Source organism: Lissotriton vulgaris, chromosome 4_1 (assembly GCF_964263255.1).
Source record: "Lissotriton vulgaris chromosome 4_1, aLisVul1.2, whole genome shotgun sequence".
NCBI classification, from domain to species: domain Eukaryota; kingdom Metazoa; phylum Chordata; class Amphibia; order Caudata; family Salamandridae; genus Lissotriton; species Lissotriton vulgaris.
Window position 1 is genome coordinate 408,208,881 of NC_141691.1, and position 24,387 is coordinate 408,233,267.

Here is a 24,387-nt window from a genome sequence, read left to right on the forward strand (position 1 = left end):
CAGTACCTTTACCTTTATATTTTACATTTGCATGGACTCCACCCGCGTACACTGAGGAGATGGATACATGTAAATCTACACTTTGTAGTAAAATTACACTGAGAAAGGGTAAATAGGAAAACTAGTAAATATATTACAAAGTGTAAGAGTACATCTATATGTGTAGATCTACTCATGTATAAGTTCACCTTTGTGACTAGGCCCTATAGAGTTGTAGCCCCCCCCTTATGAGGTCAGAGATGAAGTTTAGTTGTCAACATCGTTTTTTGAATTTAGAGAGAAAAATGCATTTACATGGCCTGTTGGTCCTCACACAATCTTACGCCAAATAAACCGAAACCCATCGTAGTACAAAATGATACCGCCTTCGACTCTTCATCCATTATTTTACAGTTCCATATTAAAACCAGTGTGGTCACTGAGTGAATCCCACCACCAAGTGTCGTTCAAGGAAATGTGTAGTTTGAAGTTCATGAATTGCTGAGTTAAAAATGGCGAGGTACGAAATTGTGGTATTTCATTTCCTGGAAAGGCTACGGTCTGAAGTATGATTCTGGGGAACTGGCTGAAGCAATTCATGCACAGATATTGATAGCAAAATGTCATGCTTGAAACCCTCTAAAAGTTGGCACTAGAGCTTGGTTAGGGGAGTACTATCATGATTCCAGAAGTCACTCAATTCTTTCTTATTCCCAAGTCTTCATGAACATCAAAGCCCAGAACATTTTGTGGTAAAATGTATCTGCATGTTCGTGACACCAGATGGTTGCTTCACTACCAACGTGCCTATTGTCATTATAAAGTTAAATGGCTGCTACATAAACTGAAACACTAGGTTCAACCACCTGCAAGCTTGAACCTATCGTGAAAACAAGTTTTCATACTCATTACTAAAACGAATGTGAATCTATTTTGAAAAAGTCACATTCATGTTAAAAATGCAGCATGCTAATTTGGAAGTCCCATGAGGCCGAGTTCGGCAGCAGTTTTGGCTGGGTCACTGTTGTAAAAACAGTCCCGCACATGAACACATGCTCTCTATTTTGCAATAATCCTCAGGCGAGAAGCTCTTCTTCATGTTTTGGAAAGATGACTTCCTGAAGATCAGATGGGTCTCGGTAGTAAAAGCGTGTAGCACAACTCAGGTCATTGGAATAACATTGCAAATGCAAGATGTTGGGATAAAAGTTATTCTTTACTTTTGTATAGCAAAATCGAGTTGTCCAAAGGTTCATGACCCAGAGTCATAGATATCCTGCAAAGACTGAAGTTGCATATCATTCTAGAGAGTTTGTTTTTGTATAAAGAGTTAAGAGATATCTAATGTAAGAAGAAGTGCCTTTCATCTATAAAACCCAATCTTGACTATAGTATTTCAGAGTAGGCTGATTAAAAATGTAATAATCCCATTCAATTAATGTTCTAATCCAAATGAACTCTTTATTTCATGAAATTGTATTCTTCCAGTTCTTGATTAATTACATTCTTAAGAGATCACGTCTACAGCCAACATATAATTCCAGGATTCTCCTCTTTCTCAATGGTATATATGAAGATAAACACCAAAATAATCTTTTTTAGATTCAATGTACAAAACCCAATAAATACATAAAGTTAAAAATGTCCCAAAAAAACCACACATTAGCTATTGTCTTATACTTCAGATGGCTGTGTATGTACTAATCTGTTTTCATTGTAATGAATCAAAAATTGGAAAAATACAATTTCATCAAACAAGGAATTCATTTGCATGGGAACATTAATTGAATGGAACTATTATTTTTTTAATCAACCTCCTCTAGGTTACTATGAAATTTTTAATGCACCATTAGGGTATTGGTGAAGGAAGAAAGGTGCCGGGTTAGTGATCCTGTTCACCCTACAATTAGTGCAATCAATCTTGACTATAATTGGTTTGCAAGAAAGTTTAGTGACTTTTTGGACATAGTCATATATACAAGCAGGGTGCTGTAACCACTGCTATGCTGAAAGAGGCTACTGAGGATAGGATAAAGTAAATGTTGTGGTTATTATTAGAAAACATTGGAATAGAAAGAAGTTAAAATAAACAATAAAAGGATATGGCCATGTCTGAACTGGGGTGGCTGAGTGAGCTAAAGAATGGTGATGGATTAAACCCAGATCAGTTGACTGGGGGTGAGTGTTTGATTGGCTCAAACGCTCCGTCCATCATCCCCTTTTGTATCGCCCTATAAGGAATCACAACATTGAAAGCAGTTAATATAACTAACAAGGGCAAACTTGGTTCCTCACACACAAGGCTTAGTGATGAGAAAATAGGCCATTGCCTGGGGTTTCAAATCAAGACTGAGAGTGAAAGTTATTAGGAACTGGTGACAGATTTAACTGCACACATGGGGGGTTTGACCCCAATCTAAAGAGGGGAAACATGTTTCCCATGCTAAGTTAGTATCCTGCAAATGTGATATCAAAGTCTAACTCTAACTATCCCAATCCCACTGTAGAGAAAAAGCGGGTCAAGATTGCTGTACACCTGAACTACCCAATAAGAAAACTGTCCTTATGACATAAGTTCCTAAATGAGCTCTATCGTTCCTATGAAAACCTATCTCGTTTACATTAAAAAATCTGACATTGTTATTCATCTATCTATTTAGATGTTGTTTTTGTTTGCGATGCAGGGCGCACTACGAAATTCCTTTTATTTATTAAATTGTTTACTTACCTCCAATTATCCATATTCCGGTTTTTAGCACCCCCCACCCTGCCCCTCCCCCACCCCGCCTTCCTGCCCCACCGTAACTCCCTCCACAGGCCGCGGCTGGCCTGTAGGCAAGATGCCATATTTCTAACAGAAAAATACAACCATTTGTTTAGTGTAGAAACATGCTTCATAAAACATTAAGACGTAATTGTCTTAATTAAAAGCGGGGAAAGACATTAAGACTTAGGGACTCATTTGGCCAACATCCAAGGTCTGACTTCCAACCGCCTAAAAACAATGTAGGCGGTCGAAAGTCAAACTGGCTGGTCCAACCGGCTGGCCTCCGACAGGCTCAAGTAACCAGTTGGCCAGTCGGAACCGGCACATAATCCCTTAAAGACGGCATTTCTGCCGCCGGGATTATGATTTTGGTTTCCCACAGGCTTTTCATGTCAGGCATGTCATGTGAATTTGGGGGCCCCAAGCAGGACCCCAACTCCGAGGCCTGCGGGGCATCTATTGTGGCCCGCTGTAAATCCCTGCACTGTGTGGCTGGCACCAGAAGGTGCCTGCCACACGGTGCAGGGATTTTACTCCTATTTCTTTATGGGAGCTTGTGCTGCAGACGGAAACCGCCCGCAGCACAAGCGCCCATAGAGAAATGGGAGTTTGCAACTGCACCATGTGCGGTTGCATTGTAATTAGGTGGTCAGAGCCGTTGACCTATGATCAGTTGGTTCCAATACCAAAACCTGCCTCCGCCCGACATCGTAAATCGTTGTAAATGCAACACTTTCAAATGAGAGAGAAATAAAAATGAAAACTTAACTTAATCATTAAGGTACATTTTTCATTTGAATTTTCGACTCCAAGATTGAGTTGCCAAGGATTTCTTTCACCAAATGGAAAACAGTTGATCTCAACCAGAGCAGCTTATGTGTGGCCTATGTTGATCTACAGCTGCTCTTACCTGGTCCCAAAACAAAACTTTGGGAAGTTCTCAGGACTACGGGAGTCCCACCCTCCCTGTTTTATTTAATTATGGAACTGTATACTAATAACTTTGCCAGGGTGAGGTGGGGTACTAATGGAGAATACTGCTATTAATAGAGCAGTACGCCAAGTCTGTGTACTGGCGCCACACTTGTTTTGCTCTTCATTAATGTCTGTATCAATTATTTAATAGATTGTGAGAATGATTTGCCACAATTGGGGGGTGAAAAGGTGCAGCCTTTATTTTTTCATACAACACTCTCTTGATGTCCAAAACACTCAGGGGTCATCAAATCCTACTGGAGAGGTTTGGCCTATTCTGTTCGTTGAATGATGTGGAAATTAATCCTTTAAAATCAAATTTATGATTTTTAACCTGCATACGAAGTTCAGATGTACACTAACTTAAGTTAGACTCTCAGATTCCCATACGTAGCAGGCACAAATCACAAATAAATTGCTAATTTTGAATCACCAGGAGGCTGCTGGCCATAGGTTTGCAAACCACACACCAACGTATCCCATAACCTGAGCTAATGAAATATATAGTAATATATAGTGTTACGGTTCTTTACGGCTTAGAGGTATATGGGCAACTGCAATCTGGATGCTCTGAGTAAGGATGAAAGTAGTTTTATTAAATCATTATTGAAACTTGCTTTGAGATCTCTGATGCTCTCCCTACAGCTTGATATAGGTTTGAAACCTATTGGCCATATTGAAAACCTAAGGATTGTTTTATGGTGAATTCACATTTGGATAGGAGTGATCCGATTCAGTATAAAGAAACCCAATGAGAAGTTGTATAGGATGACATAGTTAAGTTACATTAAGGGCTGGCTGCCCACCTTGGCAGTGGGTCACTACTGGTCAAACTCCTTGGTGATTTCCATTGCTGGTTCTGGAATTGCAAAACAAGGTATTGGCAATGCGTGCACAGGACCTGGTTACATAATGTTCCATTCGGAAGTTTATGTGACCGTTTTCTATTTTTTAAGACTGATTTTAAACTTGGAGTTTTTGGACTATATTAATCCACCCTTGACAAAGGCTTTATATATAAAGTTTAGGCCATGCACTCTCCTTCTTGCTTTGTTTTCTAGCTCATGGGCTACTGGCAATTATGGAACTAAAATGTGCCTTATGTGGTGTCAAGTGGTAGAGAGCGAGGGACATTTATTCATCTTTTATAGGAGTTATCAAAAGCAAAGCACTTTCCTTTTTTCCCCGCTTTCATGGGTTTTGGGACTAAGAAACTATCAATTGTCGTTGAGAATATGTAAAACTGATGCTAGGGCCTGTATAGTATATACTGTGTCGAAGTTTCTTCAGTCGATCTGGTTTTTTAGGTCCAAAACAAAAGGGGCAGGCCAATACAACGAGTATAATTTTGTTCTAAAATAGTGTGTAATATATGCATATTTTATTTTTTAGATGTTCTTGCACCACTGTAGATATCCGAATGGTCTGGATGAAATTATTGATTGTGTTGCCTTGTATTTCTACATGCAATAAAAATGTTTTTAATATTTTTATGTATTGATTGAAATTTTAAATCAATGAACAATAAAGTAAAGACATCAATTACAACAGTTTATTAAATCAATGGTGTAACTCTTATGCCTTGGAAGAATAGCCGGGTCTGACACCTGGTATGGTCATTCAAGGAATTCTTAAGGGCTTATAGGTGGCTTATCTTTATCTGTTGTGAGCTTTCCATTTAGTATCCAGGCTAATAGTGATCTAGATAGTCTCATATTTTCCTGTACTTTCACAGCCTAGGATTTAAACTTGAGCAACCCACAATTGAACTCTGCCCTCTACACCATCGGCTCAATTCACTATTCAGTTGTAGCATCTCTGATGTTCCACTGAGCATGGTTCTAACACAATACTCTTGATAAAGGTGACTATGCCTCTATACTAATGGTTATATTACTGGTTTTGTCTCCAGCACTGAATGTGAAAGATTTACTTTAATCAAACAAATGTTCCTTCATTACTCTTGTTCTTCTTGGTCATGAGTTTGCTGCTGGATTTCATAGTAGTGCTTGTGCTGAAAGGCTGGCAATCAGGATGATCATGGATGCAACAGCCACTGTCCCTTGGGAGAAAGGCTCTGTGTTCCTCATCATCCAATCATGTTCTTCCTCCATCTTCTGGCGCTTGAGCTCTGGTCCCATGATCTTTCGGATGGTCTCATAGTGGTTATCAAGATATTTAATCTGAAAGAGTAGAACAAGGAATGTACTAAAGATAAGGAGTGATATAAATCATCACAGACTGCATATGACCACTTCATAGCCTTGCACCAACATTCTACCATCAGGATGAACACAAAAGTTATTTTGTTGCTTCCTAAATGTTGCTTCCTCGGTGCCAGACACATTTTCTCGGAAAATAGAGGCCAATGCACTTTTGAAGAATCTGTGTTGTATAAAAATAAAAAAAATAAAAAAACACTGGACCCAATTCAAAACCTCCCCTTGACTGATCAATGCTTGCCACTGTGGCATAAAATGGTTACGCTACTTGCTTGAAATGTACCTCAGCAACACAACATGGACCAGTCCATTATAACCAGCACACCTCAGCATGGCTACCAAATATGTAATGCTGCATTGATAACACTTCTCCCGGGACGCACGTATCAGCAATGCTCCAATACTTTTCTAGGGCAATACAAGCGCCTTTTGGCAGGGCAGTTATAGTTTTAGCGAGACGATATTAACACTTTCAGTAGCTTGCCAGACTGTGTAGCATACTAGCACTTCTCAGCAGAACTGCTATACGGGTAAAGGACCTCACACACTCATCAGCAGGGTGACTATACGTTGAACTAGACCTCACACACTCGTCAGCAGAGTGACTATACGTTGGGCAATACCGACACTTATTAGCAGGGCCATTTCATTTTGAGTGAGAGTACCAGCGCTTGTTTTTGTGGATAGAACCGGCACTTTACTATAACGCTGCTACATTGTAATGAGCAATTCAGGACTTCACAGTATTGCATCTGTACTTGCAGTAGACAATACCAACAATCCTAGCAGGACTATTGTACTTGTAGAGGCCAATACCAGTGCTTTTCAGCAGAGCTGTTATAGACATAGGGAAGAAAACCAGCACTTCACAGCAATGCTGCAATAGCAATAACAGACATCGTCAGCACTTCTCATGACTCTTCTACATTTGTTTGCAGGATCCTGCTGGTTGAGACTTTTGTGTTAGGCACACTGTATCTATTTCATCACTTTTGTCACTGGTTTCTCACTTGCACTACGCTGTCTCAAGTGGCACCGTATCGCTGTTTGGAATTGTCACTTGATGAACTTAACTAATTTAATCATTGAAACTGTAAACTTTTCATATTTTGTAATAGGAGGATTTGTGGTACTTTGTTCCCTTGCCCATTCATATAGTCTTTTTCGAATAGTTACCTTTGGGACACATACTAGAATAATGAACTTTATATGCTAAATTCCACTGGGATACAGGGTTCCCTCTCATAGTTTTTCCTGAAAGTTTTAAATTAGACCGTCCATTACTATTTGAGAACCTATTTTTAGTGATGAAGCACTGGATCCATTTCTCATTTTTAGAATTTCAAACGATCCAACAAAGACACATGTTGTAAATATTTACATATTCCATGTCATAATTCGAAATACAAGAGTAAAATGCATGGATGGTGGAAGTCCCTCTTTCCACCACCGCAGGGTTTTCACTAATTCTTGATATTGCTTCCAAAAATATCAACCTAAAGAATCTAGTGGCACAAACTCCAGCATCCTCACTCCAACTTAATTAATTCAGCCTATAAGAGAGCAAAGCCACCAATGTCATTGAGTGTCCAAATGTTCTAACTGATATACTGGGTTTGGTTCCCTTTCAGGTGGACTCAGAAATTGCCATATTCTTAACTTTCTGTGTTAACCATTCGATTTCAATGACAGTTTCCTTAAGAGAACTTTGCGGCCATTTAGTGCATAAAAGTAGTCACTAACAATTTGTGACACATGATCCCATCCTGAAGAAGGAGCCTCATCCCGCTCCAGGTCCATAAATAATGTACCGGGTTACAGCTGGAATCATTCCAGCTGTTTCACTGACCTCTAACCCTGGGCGTAGTTCACGTAGTAGTGATACGCGGAGCTACGCGAAGTGCACTTCACACTACACGAGCTATGCGTAGCTACGTGAACTGCGCAGTGCACTGTGCAAAATGCTGTTCGCACTGATTGCACAGTGCCGGATGCTTGTCCGCACTGTGCAATCAGTGTAAACCGCATCTTGCACAGTGCAAGCGGTCGTTTTTTGCCGCTCAAGTAGATTTTTACTCGAACTGCAGCTTTCTCAAGGCGGACTGGTAGTTTCTCATCACGAGCGGTCGCGAGCATACGCGACCACTCGCAATGAGAAACCTGATCTCCCCGCGTTGAGAATCCCACCGGGAGGTTTATTTTCCACAATTGTGATCGGCAACTTTATGTTGCTGATCGTGAACGAGGAAAAAGTCTCGCCGGGATTTCATTTTGCTCGCTTGCTCTCGTTGCTGTTGTTGCAAGCAAAAAATTACTGCTACGCATGTTTGCACTGTGCTACATGCAAATCCAGTAGTGCAAAGTAGCACAAACTTCGCAAACTATGTGAGCATAGCGTAGTACTTTGCCCAGGTTTACCTCAGACATTGATTGCTGTCAGACTATTCTCGAGAGGTATTTGACACAATGTCAGCACTGTGGAGCACTGGTGTACTCTGAAATAGTAGATATCCTTGCTATAGGTTAATTGATTGACACAAACCACTGTTTCCACCGAGGTACTTTTTGTTGGTGCAAATATTTTTGCTACCTTATGTGCCCCTTTGGGATGAGAATGCCTCTATATATATTTAAGAAATAAAAATCCGTTTTATTACTATTTTTTCAGTTTACATGGGGTTCACACAACGACATTCTCTTCCTTCACATGCTATTTTATACTTATTGGTATAAACATATTTTTAAAGACCATGAATGACATGTGTGAATTATGAACGTGTGGGTGTATCTAGTGGTGTCGCTGTGTACTCTGATATATTTCCGGGAATTACGTCTTTCATGTGGGTGGTCTGGTGTGTAAAACTACGAATGCGGTTTGCTAACTATTAACTAAGGATCAAACTGGGGTGGGGTAGGGGGAGTATGGGAGGGCGGGTTCCATGCTTATGCTGTCATGCTGTTAGTGTTGTGGGACTGGGTTTGTTAGGGATGTGCAGGCCTTGCAAGGGTGGCTGGGAGTTCCGGTATCTGTGAGGGACTTCAGGGTCTGGTGATGTCAGAGGATCTATGTGAGTCCTGGTGGGTGAATTTCTATCTAGTTGTTTCGTCGGGTGACTGTGTGCTATCTGTTGTCTGAATTGATGCAACAGTAGGGCCCATTCTGTGGAGATGCGGCGCCTTCATATCCCCCGCACCTCCTCGTTTCTGATGGCATCCGCTTCTGCTGCGCCCCATTTGATAACCGCTCCTGTCCAGGCCGCCATTGGGGGTCCTGTTGAGGCTCACCTATGCATGGCTATCCCTCAATTCGCCAACAGTATAGCCAGCGAGGCAAAGAGTATCTGGACTTTGTGGTGTTTTCGATGCAGAAACATCCCTTGTGCGCAGGCCTCCCACATGTTCATATCTACTACTCCTGTGACTTCCCGCAACCTCTCATGTATTGAGTTCCAGTAAGTATGTATGATGGGGCAGTTCCGAAACATATGTTGAAATTCTGCGCCTGGGGCCTGTCATCGGGGACATAAAAACTACATATCTGGATAGAATAGGTGGAGCCGTGCTGGTGTTACTTATGCGCTATGTAGGATAATATATATATTTTGTTAAAGCGTGCGTTTTAGGATACTTTCTTAGGATACTCTACTGCGTGTTCCCACTCTTTATCGTGTAGTGGTCGTCTTTAGCTCTTTTTCCCAAACGTGTCATAATGAGTCTAGCGGTTTGGCTGTAAGTTCCCGTATGGCTTTGTAAAGCCAAGTAACCAGGTGCCGACCGGCGCCCATATGGAGAATGGTGTGTAGTGAGTGTTGTGGTTTTCCCTTCAGATAGGTTCCAGATCTGATGATGACTGGAGACAATTTGTCTGAGGAGAAGGAATTGTCCGTGAGGAAGGCCACTGTCCTCCACTAGTTGATCAAATGGATGAAGCTATCCATCCGCAACTAGGGACTCCATCTCAAGGTGTGAGTGGTCTATCCATATTTGCATCATGTTTGTTGTGTATTACCCCTCGTTTCTGGGTAAACTGATTAGAGGCAACAACAGGGTGTAGCTTGGTGCTCTTAGGGACATGGTGTATTCATAGCTTGCAGACTCGGGCTACAGTTACTTGCAATGAGCATGTCAGAGTTCCGGTAGAGGTACTGGTCTGACCTCTGACGTGGTTTCCCTTAGATGGTGTACTGCAGCTGTGCGGCTAGTTAGTATGCCTCAAAGGATGGGGCCCCCAGTACCCCACAGTCGGTCGGTAATTGTAGTTTAGCTAAGGCCATCCGGCGACGACCGTTTCCTCAGATGAGGGACCTGAGTATTGAGTCTAGTTCCCGGAAAAGGAGTGAGGAGGGATGACTAGAATATTATCAAAATGATACAGTAGTTGGGGTACCAAGATCATGTTAGCCAGTGCCACTCTCCCAATTGGCATTACAAAAGAGGGGGGTTGAACCCATGCAGTCGCGGGGACCTGGGCGTTATGTAGTAAGTGTAAAGAGGGGTCCCCGCAAGGAGAACGTGTTGGGTGAAACACACACACTAACACAATTATGAAACAATTAATCAAAGATAATCAAGGGTTACTCATAAACAAATGTTGTCATTTATTCAACAACACTAAGTATAAATCAGTAAGACATTACATTCAAATTTGAAAAGTAAGTAGCCCCAAAACGGGAGAGGGGGAGGGAAGAAAAAAATGTGCTCAAAGCGGTGAAAAAGTCAAGAAAAGTACACAGACTCAAAGAAAATAGTCCAATTAGAGCCAAAGGAAGGGTCCTCCAGAAACCCACCATTACTCTTATGCCTGCCAATGCTTTGTGATGATTGCCCTTGTATAAATAAGTTGGGGAGTGGTACATTTCAACTCCTAGGAATTGGGGGCGTGGGTGTTCCAGGAGAGATCGCAGCTTCCCATGTGAATCTTCTGGGAGGAAGATCTGGGTTCAGCGGATAGATTATCATTTGTTGCCCAATTGACCATTAACCCTGCTGCATCAGCAAATTCTGTGAGCGTGGTCCAGAACTGGGCTAGGTCCGTTATGATGTCTTGCACGTATAGTAGTAGGTCGTCTGCATACTACGACACACTATGGGTAGTGCCCGCTATGGGTATACCCCAGGTCCCTCCCTCATGGCGGAGACGGGTTGCCAGTGGCTCCACCACCATGGCGAAACAACCGGGGGGAGAGAGAGGACATCCCTGTCTTGGGCCCCTCCCCACCAGGAAGGGGGCCAAGATATATCGCCCTATGCGCAATTGGGAAGTGAGCTTAGTGCATAGTAACTGGGTGTATGCCAACACGGTTGGGCCTATCCCCACCCGGTGGAGTACTGAAAAAAGGTATGGCCATGTTAGAGCGTTGCAGGCCTTCTCCATGTCCAGGATCAGGCAGGCGGCCTTTGGATACCTGGCCTTTGCCCTGTCCTAAACATGAAACAACCTCTGTAGGAAGTGTGGCTCAGGGGTTAGAGGCGGCAGACCCGGAAGCTGAGATTGGTCCTGGACCTGGGTTCAATTCCCGCCTCGGCGGGTCTTGGGCTCAAAAATTCCACGGGCTCGATAATTCTCGTTCCTGTGCCTTCTCGACTCACGGGTTCACACTCTGCGACTCTGGGCAAAAGCTTGCTTAATCTCCACTACGGCCCCTCGCGGCGGGATGCCTGGCTTTCACCTTGTGCTGGGGTTATCTCACAGGGGAATACCAGGACGGGTTCCCAAGGCAAGCGCCTTGATGCCTTCGGGTGATACGTGCGCTATATAAAACGCAATACATTTAGGTTCTTTGACGTGCTCCTACCCGGGACGAACCCACATTGATCTGAGTGAATTAATGTCGGGGGAATTTTGGCAGACTGGTCTGCTAGTATTTTCCCAAGGATTTTGTACTTGGCTGTCAGCAGTGTTATGGGTCGGTAGGAGGTTATCAGGGTTGGGTTGTGGTCCGGCTTCAGGAATAATACCAGGAGTGATTCCCTGAATGAGCCCAGGAGTTCATCTCTCTCTAGCGCCTCTCCATACATGTCCTCTAAGAGAGGTGCTAGTAATGAGGAGAAGGTGCTATAAAATTCTAGTGGCAGGCTGTGCAGATTTATTACGTGCCAAGGCCTGGAGTGCTTGTTTCACTTCTGCGACTTGCGTCTAAGGAAGATATGTACGCTGTTGAAATTTGGGGTATGGTTAAGGGGTCCAGTAATCGTTCCACTAATCCCTGTCAGTTCGGTGTTGGGTTTGTGTATATACCAGGGTAGTAGTCATGGAAGAGTTGCAGTAGCTCCACTTGTAAGTGAACCAAAATCCCTGCAGGGCCAATGATTTCTGTGATTGGTCATATGTCTGTGTACTGCTGGACCAAGCCGGCCAGGATTGTCCCGGATCGGTCCCCCTCCCTGTGTGTCTTTGCCGTGTATACTTTGAAATTGTATCTGCGTAGGTCCACTAGGGCTGCTGCATATGCCATTTTTGCCTCCACAATCTGGATTGTGGAAGCTATGTCTGCATCTGCTGCTTTTGTCATGGCCACGTGGTTAGTTTCCGTCCCTGTTAGGATGTGTTTTAGAGTCCTCTGAGCTCCTGCAATCTGTCTGATGCTTGCTCCTCGGGCGACCCCCTTAAATGCATCCCATTCCAGTTGCCTGAATGATGCTGTACCGGTGTTCATTGTGAAGTAGTCCCATATACTAGTCCCTTGGTCATGCCTAAATACTTGGTCTTCCAAACAGCCTCTTGGTAAATTCCAGGTTGGTTCCATGGGATAGGGGGGGTCGCCATCTAAGGATTTGTATGTGTGCCTCATGATCTGAAAGGACTAGGCCTAGGTAGTCTGACTGCTGAGTCATGGGGACTATAGTTGGGGAACATAGGAAGCGGTCGAGATTGTGAGGAAAGGACTGGATGGAGTAAAGTTTGGTGGTTGGGTCTCGGTTTCCCCGCACATTCACGAGTGACCAGTGGGACAACCATGACCAAAATTGTTCCACCTGCTTGTGGGCTGGGGAGTGTGGGGTGGGGAGATGAGATCTATCCAGGGAGAGGGCCAGCACCCTATTGTAGTCTCCCCCCAGAATACATGGTGTTGTCGTGTATTGGACAAGGCTTTCTGGTAAGCGGTCCCAGAATTTACCCTGCTCCATGTTTGGGAGTATATGCTGCCAAGCAACAGTGGTTGGCCATCTAGAAGCCCCTTTGGGAGCGCGTACCTCCCCTCTTTGTCCACCGTTCCCCCAATTTCTTGGAATGGGACCCCTTGCCTGAGCTAGATCATTACTCCCCTCGCATAAACTGAAAATGCTGTAGTGCAGAGGGTGCCTCACCACCATCTGCACAGGATCTCTAGTTTGCATGCTGTTAGGTGTGTTTTCTGCATCAGGGCTATATGCGCTTGTTGGTGCTTGATGTAGGAGTATAGGTTATGTTAAAATTATTTTTAAAGCGCACTTACACCAAGCGGTTTCATGGCGCTGAGAGAAGAAGAACTGTGGCAGTGAGAGTCTAGGAGTATTATTCGTAGGCTTGTGAAAACAGGAGAGTTTTCAGAAGAGTTCTAAATTTGGTGTAACATGTTACCGGTCTCAGCTCATTGGGAAGAGAGTTCCAGAGACGGGGGGGCTAAAAAAGAGAACCTCAGACCTCCATGTTTTTTCCATCTGAAAGTGGGTATGGTGAGCAAGTGGAGGTGAGAGGACCGGAGTTCACTTGACGGGGCATAACGTTGAATCCGGGAAGAGATGAAGGCAGGGGCTTGGCCAGCAAGGGCTTTGAAGATGGTACAGCCTAATTTAAAGACACAGCGTTTGGCTACCAGGAGCCAATGCAGGCTCCTCATCAGCTGACTAACGTGTTGAAGCTTAGGTTGGTGGAAGATAAGCCTAGCTGCCTGATTCTGCACAAGTTGCAGGCAATGGAGTTGGTAAGCTGGGATACCAACATAGAGAGCATTCGCGTAGTCGATGCGTGAGGTGACGAGGGCCAAGATGACAAGAATGAGGGCTTCTTTGGTCAAGAATCTACAGATTTTCCGGATTCTGCAGAGGTGGAAAAAGCAGGAGGAAACCACTGCATTGATTTGGGGCTTTAGAGACAGATCGCTACGGATGATAACTCCAAGGCTCTTTACAGAGTTTACTGGGTGAGGAGAGGTGCCTAATGATGATGGCCAGAAACTGGGATTCCAGGGGATGGTGGAGCCTCCGGTTAAAACCAGCTCGGTTTTGTCAGGGTTGAGTTTTAGTTGGCTGGAATACATCCATTCACTGATGAAAGTCATAGTGGTTTGAAAGTTACTAATGGATGTGTTGGAGGAATCTATGTTAAAGACCAACTGAAGGTCATCAGCATAGTTGAAGGTTGTAGCAGGACCGTTACGTAGAGATACAATATGGCATATCACTTGCTTGCTGTGTGCATTCCCCTAACATTTAGTGGGATGAAACTAGTGTGCGTGGCTGTGGTCATTATGAGGTATCTGTGGGAATTGGAATGGGGTGTCTCTGGGACTTATTTTTGTGTCTCTTACCCCTGCCTTGGGGTTGGCTAGGGTTACATTATAGTGCTGCCCGCCTGTTGTGGGTGTCTGGTAGTGGAGTTGAAGGGCAACTGGGAGAAGGGGTGAAATTTGTATTGGGACTCGGTCCCAAATCTGTGGACCTACCACAACTGGTGGTACGTCTAAACTGAACATTATGCAAGTACACTAGTGTTTTATGAGGAGTTGGGACTACTGCCTCCAGGGTGTGTGTCGAGTGTAGCCCACTTTGAACATTGGATATGAATATCCGGTGGGGCTCTGAGATGCTCCAGTGTTATGCTCTCGGGTGTCTAGACATTGTGATGATTTAGTGTGAGTGTCTAGCAATGAGATTGGAACAAAGTCATTAACCCTATATATGGAGAGAGTGGGAAACCATTCAAGGGGTTGCTGGTGTCTTTCAGATAAGTGTGACTGCCAATAGGAGGTCACCAACTGTGGGGTCAGTAAGTCTTCTCGAGAGGTACTGGCATCACTAATGTCCTCCTCTGATGTGAAGATGTGTGGGCCTCATTCTCCATCCGAACTCCCTGCGGCAGGGCCCAACTCTGCCACCGCCTGTAGTGCTTTCTGGGCTTCAGCGATTATTTGCTAAAGGTCAGGGGGTCCATACGCAGAGTTCCTGGGTCGTGTTCCTAATTGCTTTTGGGATTTCTTCTTTGCCGATGTTTGTTTTGGTGTTCTCGTTTCGTGGAGCCTCTCAGAGTCCTTTCCGCTGTAGGTGTTGTTCCACCCAGTCGTATGCTTTCTTCAAGTCCGTGAAGAATGTAGTGCGGCCTTCATGTATGATCTTGAGGCATGCTGGAAAGAGTAAGAAATATTGAATCGCTTTTTGCCAGAGTAGGTGTCTTACCTCTAGGAATGAGCTGCGAAGTCGCTGCACTGCCTGGGAATAATCCGGAAAGAGCATTACGAAAATTAAGGACCTACAACAGTAGTGGTCGGGGGGATCCAGGAGGGTGGTCACCACGACGGGACCCGGTGTGCTCTCTCCACTGAGAAGAAAGTGGTTAGTTCCGAGGTCGGGGTAAATGATTTAAGCCAAGACTCTACGTATCCCATGGGTTTTGACCCTTCTGTTCCTTCCGTAAGTTCAGCACTTGGATATTGCTCCCCCTTGAGCGTCCTTCCAAATCATCCGTCCTTTCCTCCGAGAGCTGGACCCAAGGTCTCAGTTCTTTTAAGGTATCTTGCTGTGCCCTGGCCTGAGGCACGAGGGTTGAGAGTGTCCTCTCCCCATTTTCCGCCTTGTTGGCTAGTTTGCAGTGGTCGTCCCTGAGTACATAACGGTTTGTGGCCAGGGCCCCGAATCTGTGCTCCATAGTGACCCTGGATTGTTCTATGGTGGCCAGCACTTTATCTAGCTTGTCCGACATTGAGGCTGTGGTTGAAGATTCCCTGTTAGTGTGTTGCTGTTGGTGAAGGGTGTCTCGTGGGGGCTGGATTTTTTGGTCAACCATTAGATCGCAGTCACCCTATGTTTCATCCGGAGGATTTGGGGGGGCTTATCAAGCGTGGTCTTCTGGTGAACTGTGGGTGTTCCACCTCCTAAGTGTATTATGATCGATCCACCGCTGATATTTGGGTACCAGGGGGAGTTTCTTTGGTATTTTATCCCCTGTTTGTGCTGGACGAAGTTGCTTTATTAGGGTGGGGTCCTCTGACGTTTAGTCCCACCCTGGTGAGCTTTCAATTGAGTGTGTGGATTATTATGCTCTGGCTGGCCCCGCCTGTAGTTGGTTAGTTTTGTGTGGCTGTGCTGAGTTCGCCTGCTTGGTTGGGTGATAATCTTTTGCCTGAGCCGCATCTCTCTAGTTGGTCTGGAGTATATGGTGGTCTTCCCTGGGGAGGGGGGGTGAAAGTTGGAAGTGCTGAGAAAGACTGTCACCGGCCCCCCTATGGTTGAATTAGCTGAATGGTCACTTATGGCGTTACTGCTACCAATTTATGTATCCTCCCTATGCCCAGATTGTGAAAGGGGGGGTCGTTTTTAAGTGTACAGCGGTCTCTTACAGCCCCTCTGCTCTTTTGATGTTCTTTTCCATCTCAGGGGCAGGCATATCTGCCCTCATTGGACTCTGGACAGAGTGACAGATAGGTACTGGTTTGTTTTGGGGAGGCAGAGGGTCACTCTGACTGTCCAGGGACCAGATTCCTGTCTTCCCCACAGTCTTATGCTCTCAGGGTTGACTCCAGGGTCTACGACCCCTCCCCACACCTTCTAGAATGGTCTTGGGTAGAGAACGCAGTTTACCTCTGATTGACTGCTGTTGTGATATGTGGCTAGACTCCAGTCCAGTCCTATACCTCCAAGGCTCACCTCCACAGGGTATGGGACATCTCCCGCGGCACCTCTAACTAATTTGGGGTTTCAGCCCTTGAGATCGGGCCAGGCTTCTAGTAGGCACAGTGTTATCACATGGGTGGACTAAGCAACACCCTCTGGGATCGACACAGTTTGCTTGTCTCCTTCATTTGATTGGGGTGAAGGGCCACTCCTGGGCCTCGTCTCCAGTTCGCCAGTGTCAGTCCGTGTGTGTGCGTGGTCCCCAAAGTACATCGGTTTCAGTCCCTGTGAGTTGGAGTGCAACCCTCTGGGGACAGCTCTCATGGTATTGCCTCTCCGGTGTGAACTTCTGCCTACCAGATTGAGGTGCGCTGATCCGCTCTTCTCGGCTTATCTTCTTTTCGTTGGAGCTGTCAGCATTACCCGGGCACTGCTATTTTTGGGGGCGGATCCGATCTCGGCAAAAATGAATCTGGCTGCACCGTCCTCCCCTCTTGCCTTGGCACTGACCGCTCTGTGTCTAACTCCTCCTCTGTGGTATTCCCCACTCGTCAAGTTCCGACACGTTAGCCCGATCTTCTCGGCCCGTTCCTTATCAGCTTCGTCTGGGATCCATCATGTTGGATGCGGCCCTAGTCTTGGCAGGTGGAATCAGCCACACCGCTATCTGTTCTCGTCCCAGCACTGAGCTACTGCTGATAAGTCTCACTCCCCTTCTAGAGCATCTCAGGGCCCCACCGGTGTGGATAGGCAACGGGCGATTACCCCGAGCCCTAGGCAGACAAGTCCCTCATCTTAGCTGGCTTAGCCACACATCCCTGAGAATGCCTATATATATATATATATATATATATATTCACTGAAAAAAACATAGGTTTCACACCAGTTATAGTTAGCTGGAAATTTTACTGACATAAAACCATTGAAATTCCCACGTTATAGTTAGTTGGACTCACTATAACTTGCGCGCCTGCAATGCACTGCTGATGACGTCACATATTACATCACTCATGACATGGTCAGTGACATCACTCATGACATCACTGATGACACCATCCTTGTAACAGACCTCCTTTCAGTGTAATGTAAGCCTTGCTGGAGTAGCTTCATTTTTGTGACACACTCCAGCAATGCTTCACTTTTGCGCTTACAGATACGTCTGAAATACTAACGTATCTAAAAGAACTTCCAACATAATACGTCATAAATTTAATATGGCGCATGAGTAGAAGACTGAAGGACTCATTTATGAGGCCATGCGTCACTTTAACGCCACCGGAGCGTCACTTTTTGTGACGCACCAGTGCTGTAGAAAATGCACCTTATTCAGTTATATTTGCAAAGTGACGCATCTAGGTAGTTGCGTCACTTTGTAAGCCCCTGCGCCACATTATTCCTACGTCAGGTGTAATGTATGCAAAAGGGACGAATTGACGCAAGAAAGGGTCGTAGAGGTGACACAGTGAATAAACTGGGGGCCTCATTTCTGAAAAGTGACGCATCGCTGCGTGAAAACAGCGATGCGTCACTTTTCAGTGCGCACTCCTTACGACATTCCTGATGTGTCATATTTAATGTATGACGAATCATGTCGCAAGGAGTTACAGATTAGTCAGTATTTCTGACGTATCTGTAAGCGCAAAAGTGACGCATTGCTGGAGTGTGTCACAAAAGTGACGCAACTCCAGTAATGCCTCCTTTCACATGGGCAAAGCCCCATGTGAAAGGTCTTGCGTCAGTCTTACGCCTGCTGTGAGGCAGGCGCAAGATTTTGACGCAACAGCGTCCTAAAAGTGACGCAGTGAAATCTCATAGATTTCACTGCGTCCATGCGTCACTTTAACGCCACCGGAGCGTCACTTTTTGTGACGCACCAGTGCTGTAAAAAATGCACCTTATTCAGTCATATTTACAAAGTGACTCATCTAGGTAGTTGCGTCACTTTCTAAGCCCCTGCGCCACATTATTCCTACGTCAGGTGTAATGTATGCAAAAGGGACGTATTGACGCAAGAAAGGGTCGTAGAGGTGACACAGTGAATAAACTGGGGGCCTCATTTCTGAAAAGTGACGCATCGCTGCGTGAAAACAGCGATGCGTCACTTTTCAGTGCGCACTCCTTACGGCATTCCTGATGTGTCATATTTAATGTATGACGAATCATGTCGCAAGGAGTTACAGATACGTCAGTATTTCTGACGTATCTGTAAGCACAAAAGTGACGGATTGCAGGAGTGTGTCACAAAAGTGACGCAACTCAAGTAATGCGTCCTTTCACATGGGCAAAGCCCCATGTGAAAGGTCTTGTGTCAGTCTTACGCCTGCTGTGAGTCAGGCGCAAGATTTTGACGCAACAGCGTCCTAAAAGTGAAGTATTGAAATCTCATAGATTTCACTGCGTCACTATTACGAGGCTTTTTGCGGGGGAACGCCCCCTCTGCATACATTATACCTGACGCAGGTATAATGTGGCGCAGGGTTTTAAAAAGTGACCCATCTACCTAGATGCGTCACTTTTTAAATATAGTGCAACGAGGCGCATTTTTTACACCGCTGGTGCATCACAAAAAGTAACGCACCGGCGGCGCAAAACTGTCGTAAGGCCTTCATAAATAAGGCCCTGGATTTTCCCCATGCTTCGCTACCAGGTGCGCTCCCCGGTGCGCATACCGGGTGCTCCCCCTGCGCAAATCGATTTTTTTTTTAAATAAATGCCCTGCGGGACCCTATTTTAGCCCCCACAGCCGCTCCGGACTGTTTCGAATGTTTACAGACACCCGTGAGTCAATCAGCTTTCCATGCGCAAGTCGCGTAGCCCGCCCGGTGCGCTCCCCGGTGCGCGTACCGGGGCACGCCTATAGATATATATATTTTTTTTAACCTAAATTACTCAAAATCCACTGGAGCACATATCTTGAGACATAGCAAAGGCACATCGGGCTACCAGTCCCTACAATTTTGCCAAGTTTGGTGTAAATCCATTCAGCCGTTCGGGCTAAAAGTAAGGTCGACCGCCCTATGGAAATTAACATGGGGAAAACGCGTTTTGGGACCCCCCTTTTATCCCGGCCCCCGCTTGACGCATTCCCCTCAAACTTTCAGGGAAGGACTGGAGCTCGACGAGGCCATTTTGAGGAAATTTTCAGGCAGATTCGTCAACCGGCGCCAAAGTTATTCCAAATAGAATTTTGAGATTTAACATTGAAAAAAATCCTAACTATATAGGCATTCTAGGGGTTGCCTATATATATGTCGACTTAGAGGTGTAACCTTTGTACATTGGTAACATCAATAAATGCACCGGTTGAATGTGTGAACACACACACTGACGAAGGCTAAGTGCCGAAACGCGTCTGTGGCTAGCCTGTAGTTAATAAAACTACTTTGTGGCAAAAGGTACCCCCCCGAGTGCTGTCGTTTCTTTCCTTGTGGATTCGCATGGTTGTGACGAGCGCAGTGTTTTTTCGGCGTTCTTCGAGCCGCCGACAGCACCCGCCCACGAGTGCACAGGATTTTCGAAGAGAAAGGAGCGGCGAACTTACTGTTTCCTGTGCACCACCTAACCGCCAGCAGGAAGGTCTATTGCTGAATGGCCCACGCCCACTTCGGATAGTACGAGCTGATTCCTGGAGGACACCGGCGTGCCTTGGGTTCTCATTTGGAGTCTATCGGAACACCGAGGAGGGTAAGCGGACCATCGCTTGACAAACTCGTTGGGATCACATAACGAGGGAGCGGACATTTAGGTAGGGCGCCAGGGGGTGTCACCTTTCCACTGAGCTACTACAAGCCAAGCCCATTAACCAATGCGCATGCACTTCCTTGAACTAGGAGCGCAATTGTAACCGGCAAAATGTTTTCAGAGACTGAACGCCGCACGGCGGCAAAAGACATATTTAAACATTGTGACAGACGTGAGAGGGCCAGTGAAAATGTGCCAGTGGAAGATCCACAGAATGCAAAAATAAAAGAAATGATGATAAAGCTGGAAAGGCTGCATGAACGTGAGACACGCAAATGGTGGGAAGCCACAAGCCTCACGAGTTAAGTGGAGGAAAAAAGAGTACCACGCGGTCTTAGGGTTCACACTGTGCCATCATACGAGAACCCTGACCCTCAGCTGCTCACGGATTGGGAACTGCATACAGCTGCCTACACGGAAGGGACCCTCAAGATATTAGTTAAATATGCTTGGAGTGACCGTGAAAAGGCACTGGAAGAAATAAAGAACTTAGAGGAGGAACTGGAGAAGGAATCGGACAAAGAGCTTGTGCTCCAGCTCAAAACCGAAATCCCGCCTCACTAAATACGAACAAAAAATTCGTACTAGAAAACAAGAGAAATACGAAAGGGATGAGGATGATTACCAACAGGGTCGCATCTTAACGTATGCAAAGAAGTATGACGCTTCGCGCCAAGCACTCCAATCCAGAACCACCTCAACACCTGAAATTCTCACATCTGAATCCGAAGTGACGGAGAACGAATCCGGAGATGAGCAGCAAAGTATGAGGGTACCAGCCAAGACACGACAAAGATCACGACCAAATGACGCCCATGATAGCGAAAAAACCCCTTTTCACCAGGAGTACGATGTCATCAAGGGGACCTGGTTACGAGGCGGCAAGACAAAACCACCGGACATGGCGGAACAACAACAAAAGACAAAAAAACAAGGCGGACAAGGAGAGCAGGCGGCGGCAAGCGGCGGCGGAAAGGGAAGAGGCAGAGCGAAGCCCAACAACTGGGGCAATCGGACCCGTGGCAACAAAAAGGGATTCCGGCATCAGAAACCACAAGTCAAAATCTAACGGTGGTCAATCTAACTGAAAGAACTTTAACGGACACTGAAACAAATCTTCTCAGCCTCGGACTCACCTTCTGCCCTAGCACCCCACTGGAATATACCCAAACGAGAATAGACCTCTTCAGATTTACACGCAAGCTCAAGCTGCATAAATATTTCAAACTACGGCCTCACCTAAAAGAAAGTGGAGAGAAAGGCATTAGAGCAACAGCAACTGATGCCCTTACGGGCAGAGAAATCGAAGCTCTGGAAACCCTCGAGGAATTGCGGGAAGAAAATCCCATACAGAATTCATCTGAAATCCTCAACAGAGGACAAAGAGCCTTAGCCCTGGGTATTGAGCAAGATCGTGAAGAGAGTGGGTACAAACCTCCATCAATATTCATCCCACAGATGCCTTGGGATGCAATCGACGCCTTTTTTGAAGCCATGACCCAAGAACTCATGCAGTACAGGAAAGCAAACCATCCGATAGAGTACAATATCACAGAGCAACAAAAACTGGCTCTACACGACCTCATGAAGGATGAAAAAATCATAATCAAACCTTCGGACAAAGGGGGGAACGTGGTACTACTTACTAGAGAATACTACAGATATAAAGCACTACGCCAGTTCTCAGACCCAAAGTTTTACGTCAAATGTACCAATGATGTATATTCAGAAAGTATCCGGAGTTATGATAAACTGATAGGGAAATGGCACAATTGTAACATGCTTAGCAAGGATGAATTTCTCTTTCTCCGGACCAGCCAACCTCTCACACCAACATTTTACCACCTGCCAAAATTACATAGGGATAGTTTACACCCTCCGGGCCGCCCGATCGTGTCATCGATTGGCAGTCTCACTGAAAATATGTCCCGTTTTATTGATAAATTTCTATTCCCCTTGGTACTCACTTTACCCTCGTATGTACGGGATACCAAAGATTTCCTAAACAAAATACAGAATGTGAAATGGGACAACGACTGCCAACTTATTGTGTTAGACATTACAAGCCTGTACACAGTTATTGACCATCAACAAGGCCTAAAAGCTATCCAGCACTTTCTGAACCTGAGACAATTGAGATTTACTACACACAATACTATGATCCTCGAGTTCACTGAATTCTGTTTGAACAATAACATCTTTTTATTCGAGGACCAATTGTTCAGACAAGTGTCCGGTACGGCGATGGGTACCTGCTTCGCTCCCAGCTATGCGAATCTTTTCGTTGGCTGGTGGGAGGAGCAGGTACCCAGGAGCTGCATGGTAGATGGCTCAGAAGGAAAGACGGAGGGTTGGTTCAGATACATTGATGACCTGTTTATTGTTTGGCGGGGCTCATCAGTAACAGCACATGCCTTTATTAACCAATTGAATGAGAATGTTTACAACTTACACTTTTCAGGGACGGTAAGTCCGGTTACCGCAGACTATCTGGACCTAAAAGTGTTTTCAGAAGATCAGCAGATTCACACAGCTCTACATAGAAAAACTACTGCTGGCAATTCTACCCTTTTTGCCAGCAGTAGTCATCCCCCACAACTTATTAAGAGCATTCCGTATGGAGAGTTACTTCAACTCCGTAGGAACTGTTCAAGATTGGAGGACTTTGATGTGGCAGCAATTGAATGTGTGAATCGATTTAAGGCCAGGGGATACGGAGAGGCTCTTTTAAAAAACACCTTGAGTAAAGTAAGGGCTATCCCTAGAGACTCCTTGCTGACAACCAAACCCATCCCAGAGAAACCAACTGATGGTAAAGGCAAGTTTAGGTTAATAACTCCTTTCTCTGCTGGAGCCAATGATTTAAGATCTATGCTCCGTAAGAACTGGCACATTCTCAAAACGGATAATATCCTCAAAGATGACCTACCCGCTCACCCCCTCATAACCTTTAACAAAACCAGATCTCTAAGAGATTATCTAGTTACCAGCCATCTAGAGAAACCACTCCCCAAAAGTAACACCCTAAAAACTATGAGTGGGTTTTTTCCATGTGGAAAATGCAAAGCGTGCGCTGGAAGCAAAAGGGTCCTCTCTATAGAAATTCCTGACACTGGCAAGAAACTGCAAATAAAAGAGTTCATTACATGCAGCACACCTCTAGCAGTCTCCTGTTTGACCTGCCCATGTGGCCTCCGCTACATAGGGAGCACTATCAACATGCTCAAGCTACGGATCTTAGAACACCTCAGGGCGATCGATAAAGCCGATCAATCCTACCCAGTCGCTCGGCACTTTGCCGAGAAACACAACAGGGACCGTAGCCAGCTGCAATATTTTGGTCTTGATACCATCAGGAATAACGCCAGGGGAGGTGACCGTCTGCGACGATTATGCAGACTCGAGTCACGCTACATTATAGATCTCTCCACAAAATGGCCGAGAGGGATGAATAGCGGGGAAGAAATGGTTTTCCATTTAGGTAAATGAGGGTGCTACTGTTATTGTATCTAATTGTATTCTGTATTTGCTGACAATTTGTGGATAACTGTATGAACAACATGTTTCTGTGTGGTAATAATGATGGCTGACCTAGATGAATTTTTAAACTGATCCTTCATTGTCACACACACAGAATGAGAACCATGGTTCATATACACATTCTTTTAACCAGACTCATCTGTAGGCTCAAAGGGCTCTTTGATTCCTAACAACATATGATGTATGAAAAGTAACTAGAAAGGATGTATCTGTGGCACTTTTTCACGTTTTCTTTCTGCACCTTTAAGTCTCCATACAATGTATGATATGTTTATATTTATTTTGATAATGTACAAAATTCTGTGCAAAGGTTGTTAGTAGGGTCACCTCTCTTTATTTTAGAGGACTGTTGCC

General features: G+C 45.1%; 1 protein-coding gene across 1 annotated transcript in view; it reads right to left on the reverse strand.

The window, feature by feature from the left end:
* Window positions 1–5,208: 5,208 nt before the first annotated feature.
* Window positions 5,209–24,387, reverse strand: part of LOC147718812 (xaa-Pro aminopeptidase 2-like) — a 398,012-nt gene continuing 378,833 nt past the window's right edge. The window contains exon 21 of the mRNA XM_086966784.1: window positions 5,209–5,904. Within this exon, the coding sequence (XP_086822910.1) occupies window positions 5,719–5,904 (186 nt within the window). The 3' untranslated portion in view covers window positions 5,209–5,718. The remainder of the gene's footprint in view (window positions 5,905–24,387) is intronic.